Genomic DNA, 11,821 nt, shown 5'->3' on the forward strand with positions numbered 1-11,821 from the left:
GGTTTCTAGCAGATACGACATTATTTGTAGATTACCGGAGAAACCTGTTAGACAGTTGCATATTGAGGTAATAATATCGCAGCCTGGAATAGTCAGGGCGATGACGGGTGAGTGTGCCGCAGGTGATGTAAAGGGGATATTCCTGCCAAGACGGGAATAAAAAAATGCTGTTGACTGACTGCTTCCCCCGGATGGCTTTCCAGGGAATAGGCTTCCATACTAATCCCCATTGCAGAGTGGTCAGCTACATGGTAACCCTGGAATAATAGTATAGCCATGAACGTAGCATGTCAATGAACTAAGGTTGCATGTCAATGAACTATACAACCTTCTAGAAAGGCTGGCGATTGTCGGTCCTTGCTAATATGACAACTGTCGATTTCAGGCACAGTTGTAAAGTAAATGAGATGCTACAAACGCCCGGCTCAAGTGTACAAAGTACATCGTACTCTTTGGAAAGCTGGTCCTTTTAGATGGACTGACAAGTGGGCAGTGGCAGTGCACCAGGAAGGAGTCAGACAAGGGCGGAGGGGTCGATACGAGCATAGTGTCTGGCCCGTCCGATCAGTAGGCGGGTGCATTTTCGTCCGACAGATGCAGGCTGAGCATGACCAACATTGAACTACTATTGGGCCGGTGAAGTACGACAAGCGGTGACAGGAGGCTCAATTGTGCATGTGCAACTCATATTTGGCGTCAAATGAATAAACCAGTACTTCGTACTATTGGTCTAGAAGAGGCGGTTGGGTGCGTTGGCATATCTCAAAAAGTAGTGGACGTTGTTCACTTTTTGTTGGCTGTGGGTCCCATTTCTCTTGTTTTCTGGTCAATCAGGGGCCAAGACCCTGGAGCTAAATCAGCGTGACCCTGCTGATTTTCCTTGCCCAGATTTTTTTATGGCATGATCCTAGTAATAGGTGACGTAGACAGTTTATAATCAAAATGCTGACTCTGGATTTTACCATGGGTATAGCCGTAGAAAAATCCAAAGAATTTCTTTTCGATTGAGGACGCGTAGGGAAATAAAAATGCTGCCTGGATTCCGCGGGATCCGTTAGAAGGTGAGGCTCTTTTGGAACGGATTTCTCACCTTTCCGGGTCCCGAATTTCCATTTTAAGAACCCAGTGGAACCAGTGGAGAGACGGTACGATACCCGCTTGGGGGCCACGCGGGAACCACCTATATGGTTGGACTGGTTAATTACTGTTATAGGTTTACCATACAAACGTCTTCTAAAGCCAATCACAGACTGTAGAATTTGCTCAGCCTTCGCATTCTATACCTTTTTGGTGTTAGCGTCTTCGTCTATCAGGCAGACATCCAACACGCAATGAGCCTCTCAGTCCCTTCTCTTCCTTGATCCGCTTATTCCCCCATCATTTGTGTTCAAGTTTATTCTTCATTTTCAGTCCTATTTTGCTCTTCATCGCTGCCTTCAGTCTAAGGATACCACAGATTTCGTACTTAGTGGGGCTCACCGCTTGGGAACCCATCTTGAACGTTTATATCTCAGCATTGGAATCCCATCAGCATTCTGAATCCGGGGAATTCATTTTATCTTTGGATATTGTTATCGTTGATTGAAAAGCCATTTGACCTAGTGTTATTGATCCTCTGTGTTGAACCCCGCTTTGAGGTTTTCCGACCCCCGCGACACGTTGGATTAGGAGTGCATGTTCGTTCATCCAGAGAGTATCAGACGATCGCGCTATCGTGATAGATCTCCAGGACCTCATACTGGTTCAAGTGTGCCGATTTTGATCACTCTTGGTGGACATCCAAGAGAAGCGGTGCTGTTATATACCAAAGAACGGAGATAATCCGCATCGAATTGAGGCTTGCGTCTCTGACTCGACTGTACGTCACTTTTCGAATCATCTGGACAACTATCCGGTGAGTCATGGCATGGGCCAATCAGCTGCAATCCACTGCTCCTTTCCTCCCCGAACATGTATGCTAAATTTTAGTTGACACAGTACTACGCCCAATAATGTCTGCCGTCCAGACTGAGCCATCGCGGGTGCACCCGCGTCGTCGGCCTGTCTTAAACACCGCCCTTCCCACACTCTCGAACGACTCGCCTGACTCTAAGATGCCTTTGAAGAAAGGGGAGACTTTCCATACCCCCACTTCTCCTCCATCGAGTGATCGTGACCCTGTCTTGAACTTCCGCTCCCTACCTCACCGCTCGGCCACTTCGTTGGAAGCCATCGCTGTTGCTGAAGAGCGCATGACTTCCATCCTAGGCCGTCTGACTCTGGAACCTACCGAAGACCAGAGCCCTGAGGCTGCTAGCGGTGAGAGTCCGATAGAGAGTGGGTTAGTGCGCAGTAACTCCAAGTCTATGTCTAATTCCCCACGTTCCTCAAATGGAGAGGGCCGCAGCATTCCCATCCCACTAGACGAGAAAAAGGCCCATCAACAGCATAGCCACGAGTCCGATAGTGGTCTAGGGACCTCTGTCAGTAGCGAAGAGGGGCTCGCAGACTCGCAAAATAAAGGTGGGTGTCACATGCCACAAGAATGCATTGTCGCTCTTTGTCTCCCCCCCCCCCCCCCTATTGTTTCGTATTTGAGCCCTAACAATGAATAGTGAATGATGGTATTCACGACAATCAATCTGCCATTACAAGCTCTATTTCGGCTTTTGATACTGGTTCGTCACCAAAACGTCAATTGGGCCCTGCCGCCTGCAAACAGATTGAACGTTTTGTGCTCGTTCCTATTTTGAAAGAGCCCCGCTTGAAACCATTCCACCCACTGGTCCGAAGCGTTCCCCAGCGAATTATCAATAAGCAGATTGTGTGTCTGCGTGACCTCGAGAAAACCCTATTGTGGTTGGCACCGGTAAGTCAATGCATTATTCTATTAAAAGGTTTTATGGAGTTCTGGTTGCTTATCCTTTTTTCACTTTATTTAAAGAACTCCGCCACTTCTCGGAATTCCTATCTCAACTTTTGCGAGTTTACGATCCAGTGCTTGCATACTTCGACTTCACACCTCAACGATCGTGATCAACGACTACCAGCCGATCGACCTTACACTAACGGATATTTCCTTGATCTTGTTTCGCAGGTTCGAAGATACGCAGCAATGGTTCGCGCTGAACGCGAGCGAGTCCAGGCGACTCAGGGCTCCGAGTCTAACAAGGAGTCTAACTCTTCTGCGTACGTGATATTCCATTTGATGGACTGCGGAACCTATCTAATTCGAAATAGTATCCCGAAGGCTACCCTGGCAGGTGGTCTGTCTAAGAATGGGAAGTCTGCCGAACTTGTAATCATGCAAGATGGAAAACCAATTTCCCTGGCCACTGGAAAGCCTTACGAAGCGGATGCCTCCGGTGCTGCCAAACGTACTATCACTCTTGACGATGCGGTCGATGAGGGCGTTGAGCGCTCTATGGCCCGCCGTAAAAAGGATGCTCCTCCCATGAACATCAATCAAAAATGCGCCGACTGTGACAAGGTCTTCAAGCGTCCTTGTGACTTGACGTAAGTTGTCCTATTCATTGAATCGAAGTATCAGGATTGAAATGCTAATCCATTCATAGGAAACACGAGAAGACACATACTCGCCCCTGGAAGTGCGAATACTCTGACTGTAATTACCACACCAAGGGTTGGCCCACCGAGAAAGAACGTGATCGTCACATGAATGACAGACATTCGGACAAGCCCACCCTCTTCAAGTGTCAATTCCACAAGTGCCCCTATGCTTCGAAGCGCGCCAGCAACTGCAAGCAGCACATGGAAAAATCCCATGGATGGGTTTACGTTCGATCAAAGAACAATGGCCGCAATGGCAGCAATAGCAGCAAGCGAGGCTCTTCTGTCCAGGCCACTCCTCAGACTCCCAGTGTCTCTACTCCTGCTTCGAAGGCGACCGACTTTGCCTCTCCAATCCCTGGCCCCAGTCCTTCTCCTAGCGACCAGAACTACAACTGGCCCGAGAATCCTCAGTTCAACTTCGCTGACCCTCCTGCGCTTGCTCATGGGGAGGATTTCCCCCTATTCGGAGAAACATCTCCCTATTTGATGACCGATATCAACTCATTCCCAACTTCGGTGAACCTGAGCGGGTTCCAGAGTCAATTTGAAGCCGGTGACCCGAACGGCTTGATTCCCGCCCTGGAGATGCACCGCCAATCTATGAATTCCATGTCTATCCCATCTGCCGAATCGGTCCCCGACCTGATGGGACCTGTGTCCTTTGACGGATCCCCACTTACCGGTACTGAAAGCATCAACTTTGACCTGGATTGGAGCAATTTGGAATATCCAACCAACGAGGACTACACTGCAATGACTGCGCAGCTCCCTCAGGGGCACTCCCTCGAGGTGATGAAGGGTTATTCGAATGATTACGAGCAAATGAACCTCAACCACTGTTCCTATGATGCCCATGGAAAGCTCTCCGGCCTCTCCCCTGGTGCGCAAGGCAACGCCATGTTGTACTCACCGGACTCTTGTGACGTCGGCGACACTCTTTCTGAGCGCTATGAATATGGACTCCAGACCCAGGCCGGCAACGACTTCACCCTCTACAACCAAAGCGCTCAGATGGGTCGCGGTGCCCAGCCCATGATGCAAACTCCTAGCGACCACTCGGTTCAATACCATCAGCCTCAGCAGCAGATGTTCCCCTCTCTTGAGCACGAGCGTGTTCTGCAGAGCATGCAGCCTTGGAATGGCCAGCAACCCCAGGGACACTACCTGCCTCGCGATATGGAGCTGGAATTCATGAAGTGAAAAGGTGGGATCCCTGGGGGTTTAAGCAAATACTCTTCTCAACACTGATTTTCTGAAGCGAATTTAATGTTCTCAAAGGATGGAAATGCGGGTTGTTTTTATCTTTTCCGTTTTTGATTTTAGCTTAATCTTTCAACTCCAAATAACATAACCGAACTATATTTTTGGTTTCTTTCATATTGAGTATAGTGGTTTTTGTTTGCCCGCTTTGACCTGATTTAAGCGCTTTGATAAAATTGTCAGATGAAAGGCCATGGTCCGAGCCCTTCAAGTAATTTCCTACCAATCCAAGTCCAAGAGATATCCTCGTTCCCTCACTTGCTTCTCCAGAATCCACAATGATAGTCTGATGACACTGCAGAGAGAAACCTCGCCTCGTAAGGCGCAGGACTAGTACGAGTACGGAGTACCGTATAGGCAACACTATAATTAGTCTTGGCGTACGAGTCCTATGGAGATTTTGTGATGGGCTACGTCAAATGGTCACGGCGATCAAAATAGGTCGGGGGCGGAGTTGGATTAGAAAAAAAAATAATATAAATAGGTAATATAACATATCGAGGCTTAGAATACGTTTAGCCTTATATATATAATCTTATAGGTGTCAAGATCCCCCAGGTAAAATATTCAAAAGATATCGGGAGGTGACGACATCGTTTTCTCTCCCGTCTCCTGCTCCGCTCCAGCCCCTCCACATTGCATTTGTTCCACCCAGTATTCTGCTCTGCCCAGTCTTGTCTGGTTGATTGCGGGCTGGCCTTTTTAGGCAAACACGTTCTGTGCTTCCTGCAATTTTCATCACATCACCCTAGACACTGGCCGTGTGATTCAATCTCCTAGGGACTCAGCTTCCCTCTCAAGTGAGCAGGAGAATTACCGCTCAACATGCCGGACACACAATCGCCTGATTCCGCAATCCCCAGCGGTAAGGGAGATGTGGGTGCAACCCTGCCACCAGGCCAGGTCTTGACGGGCAAGCAAGAGCACTGTAAGCCGGACGATATGATGATCGTATTCATATTTCACAGTTGCTAACATGTAGATAACTTGCGCAGACCTCAAACGTGAGCTCATCGCTCGCGAAGTCCGTGGTGAAATCTTCGAGCTCAATTCCCCTACCGCGCTCCAGCGATTCGGCGCCCCCTTCAGATCGGAATTCGGCGAGGTCGCACCGGTCGACTCAGAGCTACCTATTCTTCGATATATTTTTGTTCACCACGTTCGGAATTTCCCATTTCTTGACCAAGCGCGCGAAAAGGAGTTTTGGCAGGATAAGCTACAAATCGTGGGTGTTTCGCTTCCCTGGATGGAAACTGGGGAGGAACAAAGTGTGGCTGACAGTTGGGGATATAGTTCTTGGAATCGTTTGCCAATAAACATGTCTCGTCTTCGGAGGATCGACTGGAGGAGACGAAGCGCCGGAAGTTGGCTCGGAAATGCGAGAAGCTCGTGGAGCTGATGATGGTCTCGGGTGTGCCGACCGCGTCGGGATATGAGGAGCGCATCCAGTTCTCCGAGATGGAGATCGTCGAGCGTGGTGCTCAAGAGTCTGGCCTGCTGGCTAATATGCCCGAGGGTAATTTAATCAATGGTTGGGACGTGAACGTGGCCGCTGTTCGGACAACCTCTGTCAAGCGGACAGTGCGGTACCATCAACATGCAGTAAGTTTTATAATCCTGAAAATCCCGTTCTTTTCGGAGGGATCTTTTGCTGACAACATCTGTTGTAGGAATTCGTTATTCGAGTTCGTCACCACAACAAACAGGAGGTTCATATTGGGAGGAGATATGGGGAGTTTGTCAAACTTCACAAGAGATTGAGAACTGAGCTTCCAGGAAAGCTACTCCCTCCTCTCCCTCGTAAGAACAAGTCTTCTTCCACCTCGAGCTGGTGGGGCTCTAGTGCAGATGATGACGCTTCTTCTATTTCATCTCTGTCCACACAGGACACGAGTGTTCCCGAGGATCGGCTCTCCGCACCAACTCTTTCCGCAGGGGACCTCCGGCGATCGATCTCCCGAGGATCAATGCGGTCAACGAAATCGCCGCGTGCATCAACGAGCGACGTGTCGAGGGCGACTGTGCTGTACCGAGAGGAGCAGCGTGTGTCGCTGCGCGCATTTCTGCGCACTATATTGCAGAACAAGCGTATCGCAGAATCTAAGGTCATGGAAGAATTCTTGACTGCTCGCCCCATCGAGTTGAATGAGGAAGAGTTGATCGATGTTCAGAAGCGGAAAAACATGGACGCTGTGAGGATTGAGGAACAGAAGAGATTCTATGAGATTGCTAGGCAACGAGCGGCGGAGCTGGACGTGTACATGGAGCGCTTCCGGCGGGATATTGTAGAGAGCAGTAAGTCGCGAGCTCCTTCCAGCACAGCATGGTATGCTAACCTCAGTTGAAATTTAGATGGATTGACAAAGCTGTTCGCCGAGATCCGGGAGAAGCCCACAATTGCAGACCTCAGCCCACAATATCAGAAATTTGCTGAGTGGCTCCGCATTGAGTATGTTTTCGGATTTTCTGAGTGACCTGCCCTACTAACATTGAATAGGGTTGCCGCAACAATATACCATCTGTTCCTTGCCGAGGATAACTCCCCTGAGCTGTTTGCACAGGCGAAGAGAATCCACGGCCTGGTCCCGTACACGCTAATGAAAAACGTGATTCGCATCGCCAACCCTGCTGCAGTCATGTCTGGTGTTCTAGACCTTTTCATGGCCCAGCCCTTCGGCTCGCGGTCACTTTTGCAACGCATCTTCTCATTAACACTAAACGAAAGCATCAAAGATTTCCAAAAATCAATTAATTCTCTGGCTTCGAAGGTTGAAGATACTGTGCTTACTCAGAAGCTCAAGAGCTTCGCGGATGCCGAGGAAGAAATCAAGAATGTGATCCGAGAAGAGGCTGTTGCGGAGGATGTTGACATTATTGTGGCCATCCTTCGCTCCGAACTACTGTCACCCGAACTCACCACGGAACAGATTGGCAAGGTGTTCAATGGCTACGTCGCTTGGAACTATGCAGTGGAGAATGTAGATCTGGAAATGCAACAAGGCGCCCAATGGTTCGCTCACATGAAGCAGCTTCTGAAGCTTTACACCCGCCAGCGCGACAAGGCGATGATGCTGGGCATTGTTGAGGAGCCGGTCACACTGCAACTCTTCCGCGATCTGTTCACTATCTTCTATGAGCCGCTCGTCCGTGTTTACAAATCTGCCAACGTATACAACAGCATTACGGACTTTGCTCTATTTGCCGACGATGCTATTAGTGTGATTGAGAGTGCCCAGCGCCAGGATGCCTCTGCCGATCCGAATCAAACAGTGCAGGCCTTCATCGACCTGTGCGCTCGTCACGAGGCCAACTTCTATAAGTTCATCCACGAAGTGCACCAGCACGACAACGGCCTATTCCAGTCTCTAATGGGTTGGATTGAAGAAATTCTCGATTTCCTGCGCAACGGCCCTGCCGGAGGCAAAATGGACATCAACGCTTTGTTCCAAGGAGCTGTTGGAGTTGGTCAGATCGACAAAGAACTTGCTCTCACGGAAATCAATCAGCTTATCAAGTGGCAAGAAGACCGGAAACGCTGGCATTTGAACAAGACTCGCCAGAAGATGGCTGCTGAAGGTACATCTGGGGAGACTATTCCAGGAGCTACAACTTTCAAGGGTAGTGATTTCGGTCTTGACGAGGTATGTGTTTTTCACCCAGTCGACTTGAAATTTTGTCGGATTTTAAAGCTAACTCCGGGTTTACAGGCTGATCTGGAGGACCTCACTATCTCAGATGAGGCATCTGATGCCTCTGATGAAGATTCTGGAGATGAGAACATGGACGATCCCATCGCCGTAGAGCGCCGCCGGCGGACAAAGAAGCAGGACCAACTTCGCCGTACTGCGGGTGAACCCGTCAAGCCCGAGGTTACGGAGATTCTTAAGCTTGCTGATCCGTTTGGTGCCATGTTGCGGCATGTGCTTGCCGGTTAGATTCCGATGTTAGAATTGTTTTACTACATTCGTGATACCGCCATAGATGTGGCTTCTCCCGTTTGATTCCCACCATCTTATTTTATTTTCATGCACCTATCCTTTGCTCGCCTGCTTCTACTTGCTGGCTCGCTCATGGTTGTGCCCGGGGGGGGGGGGGGGGCTGGGAAAACTAGATAGGTATAGAGTATGATAGGGACCGCACGCCAGATCAAACATGATAATTGAGACGAGAATATTCATGATGGGCTGCCTATGTATCTCCGTAGTGCCTCCACTACCTGCTGATTGCCATTCTCCAATGCCACCTCTAACGGTGTCTTCCCATCCGTATCACCTAACTGTGCATCAATGCCAGGCGCTTCGAGCAGTAGTTCCACAACACCTATGTGGCCGTAAAACGCAGCATTAAACAGCGGTGTCTGACCGTTCTCATCACGAGCATTGGGATCAGCCCACCTAGACCCAGTCAACAACCGCCTAACAATCCCCTCGTGGTTTCTTTCCGTCGCAACCCCCAACGGCGTAGTCCCATGCATATCAGGAATCTCCAGTCCAACCCTCTTACATCCAACCAACAAGCCCACGATCTCCTCGTGTCCATTCTCCGCAGCAACAAACAGAGGCGTCTGCCTCTTCCAATGTGTCTGCAAGTTAGGGTCGGTAGCCTCCCAATCTAGTAAAAACTGCACAACGTCCACTCGCTCCGCCGAAGCCGCAATTGAAAATGCTCCCCGCCCATACTGCTGTCCTTCAGCGTTGGGATCAAGGTTCTCCCCAAAATACTTAACCAAATACCGCACAATATCAACATGCCCCATGATGGCCGCATAGAAAAACACATGCTGGCAATGCACAGCGCCATCGTCACCCTCAAGAATCAACTGCAAATGGTTCGCAAGTAGCAAGCTAACATCCCCATCTACTTCTCGTGCAGCACGACCGAGCGGCGTCCATCCTTGCCGATTTGGCACGCGCGGGTCCGCCCGCCCGCTACAGAGAAGCAGCGTCACCATCTTGGGCTGGTGGTTGACGGCAATCATAAGTGCGGTATCGCCCGTCTTATCTTGCAAGTTGACGTCTGTACGGTCGTCATTTAGCAGGGTCTGCACTATGGCTGAGTGGCCCTCTTTGACGGCCCAGGACAGCGGCGGTCGGATCCATTTTCTGTCGCGGGTGTTTGGGTTTGCTTCGTCGTTTAGCAGGAGCAGTTTGAGGACCGCGATGCTATTGTGTGAAGCGGCTAGCATGATTGGGGTGCAGCCTTTTAGGCGTGGGTCTGTGTCTGTTTTTGATTGGATGTCGAAACCTGCGGAGAGGCATTTTAGGGCTGTTGAGGGGGTGTCGGTTGTCGAGGCCCAGAAGAGAGATTTTGGATTCGGTGAGGTTGCATCGCGCTTATAGAGGGTGTTGTTCAGGAGGTTGTAGGTTGTTGTGTTGGTGCATGTCCAGGCATTTAGGTCTGATGATGGGAGGAAATCGGATATTGCGAAGTATAGTTCTTTAGGGAGGGTTGAGAGGGGTCCTTGTGGGTCTATGCATAGCGTATGCATTTGAGGCGTTTAAAAGGGCATCGAAGCATAAAGGTTTGATCATGGGGTGGTTGAAGGAGTGTATATAAGAATAGACTCGATGTGGGGTTAAGCTTCTTTATAATAATGGCGTTATGTGTGCAGATCCGACCAAAGCCTCAACAGTACATGAGGTCATCTATGATTGGAATCAATGTACAAGTTAAGCAATATTGTCTCGGATAATTTCTCCATATTCTAAATTCTATTCATAGCACTGTTATAATCCACCTTGGGACGACTCCATAGAATGTCTTAAAGTTGCCAAGACCTCGTGGAGTCCGGATAAGATAAGCCAGTTTCCATGGCGACAACCTCCGTCACACGTTCATCTTCCTTCGTGAACAACATCTGGGGGAAGAACTATTAAAAATGTCGTCTCCTCAGAAATATCCAGCTTCGCCAGGAACTACAGCGCCTCTGCGGCGTGGCCTCTTCAAAGATGGTCTTTGGTGTTGTAACTGCCCCGAACGGCCGGTTGCGGTGCGCCGTGAAACTAAGAAGCAGGGACCAAACTTCGGGAAATGGTGTATGTTGAATTTTGCTTACTTTTCAAGGATGATGCTTGGGAAATATCTCTATATAAACTAGCGACTAACATGAAAAATAGTTTGGACTTGCGCACAACCTCCACATCTCAAATGCAGCTTCTTCCTGTGGGCAGATGACGCTGCAATGCGTGAGCAAGCAACCGTCCTTGCCAACTCTCGATCCGAACTCGATCCTAGCCCTCTCACCCCGACAAGGCGTACCCCAGGACGTATGAACAACGGGCTACTCACTCCACAGACTGACCGCAGATTTATCGACACCCCGCAACACAACCTCAAGTCGCCCCCCAAGACAGCTAAGGCCAGAATGATATCAGAAGCGTCGGACGACTTTGGTTGGAACGACAACTCGGATGATAATGATGAGCTTGTCCAATTACTCTCTTCCAGCCAGACCGAGAGCTTCATCTCGCAGCCCAACTTCCATCCCAAATCCCCGTTCAAGACCCCCCGCACCGCCGCGGTGACTTCACCCGGCAAGCGCAAACTGGCAGAAGTCACGAATGATAATCCTTCCTACGACCAGTCTGCAACCGCGACACCTTTCTCATCCCGCTCCTCTCGCGCCGATATGCTCCCTCCCTCGTCTGCCGAATTATGCATGACACCCACGCCTAGCAAATACAACGATGTACTCTCCGCAGACTCGAAGTTTGACACCTCGGATCTTGCAAAGAGTATACTCGATATTCTGGAAAAACATAGTGTTGTTTTGCCGAATAAAGCGCATAACGAGGTGGTCTCGCTGCTTAACAGGCAGGACTTGAGGACGCAGGGGATTATTCGTGGGCGGGATATGACGCGGCTGGCATTGAAGAAGAAGGATGACGAAATTAAAAAGCTGCAAGACCGGGCTAACCTGGAAGCTCAAAGAGAACTGGATCGTTCTCTTATTGGGGGGATGAAACCCTATTAAGCGGGCAACCTTGGAATCGCATTACACATGCAGCAG

At 49.7% G+C, this 11,821-nt stretch overlaps 4 protein-coding genes across 4 annotated transcripts; 3 read left to right on the forward strand and 1 right to left on the reverse strand.

The window, feature by feature from the left end:
* Positions 1-1,991: 1,991 nt before the first annotated feature.
* On the forward strand, positions 1,992-4,752 carry ace1 (putative C2H2 transcription factor (Ace1); the record flags this gene model as incomplete). The annotated part of the gene is made up of 5 exons (XM_056900749.1): positions 1,992-2,502; positions 2,595-2,848; positions 2,924-3,168; positions 3,220-3,495; positions 3,555-4,752. The coding sequence occupies 5 exons, from the start codon at positions 1,992-1,994 to the stop codon at positions 4,750-4,752; spliced, it is 2,484 nt and encodes an 827-aa protein (XP_056749417.1).
* Positions 4,753-5,637: 885 nt separating this feature from the next.
* On the forward strand, positions 5,638-8,747 carry N7537_009696 (PX domain-containing protein; the record flags this gene model as incomplete). The annotated part of the gene is made up of 7 exons (XM_056900750.1): positions 5,638-5,740; positions 5,808-6,037; positions 6,106-6,414; positions 6,483-7,107; positions 7,165-7,261; positions 7,310-8,453; positions 8,520-8,747. 7 exons carry the CDS (start codon positions 5,638-5,640, stop codon positions 8,745-8,747), a joined length of 2,736 nt encoding a protein of 911 aa, XP_056749418.1.
* Positions 8,748-8,986: 239 nt separating this feature from the next.
* Positions 8,987-10,300, reverse strand: N7537_009697 (ankyrin repeat domain-containing protein; the record flags this gene model as incomplete). Its single annotated transcript, XM_056900751.1, has 1 exon — positions 8,987-10,300. The coding sequence occupies one exon, from the start codon at positions 10,298-10,300 to the stop codon at positions 8,987-8,989; it is 1,314 nt and encodes a 437-aa protein (XP_056749419.1).
* A 390-nt stretch (positions 10,301-10,690) lies between these two features.
* On the forward strand, positions 10,691-11,785 carry N7537_009698 (uncharacterized protein; the record flags this gene model as incomplete). Its single annotated transcript, XM_056900752.1, has 2 exons — positions 10,691-10,847; positions 10,929-11,785. 2 exons carry the CDS (start codon positions 10,691-10,693, stop codon positions 11,783-11,785), a joined length of 1,014 nt encoding a protein of 337 aa, XP_056749420.1.
* Between the last annotated feature and the right edge of the window lie 36 nt (positions 11,786-11,821).

The sequence above is a fragment of the Penicillium hordei genome (assembly GCF_028827395.1).
Source record: "Penicillium hordei strain IBT 12815 chromosome Unknown utg000005l_segment0_segment0, whole genome shotgun sequence".
In the NCBI taxonomy this organism is placed as follows: domain Eukaryota; kingdom Fungi; phylum Ascomycota; class Eurotiomycetes; order Eurotiales; family Aspergillaceae; genus Penicillium; species Penicillium hordei.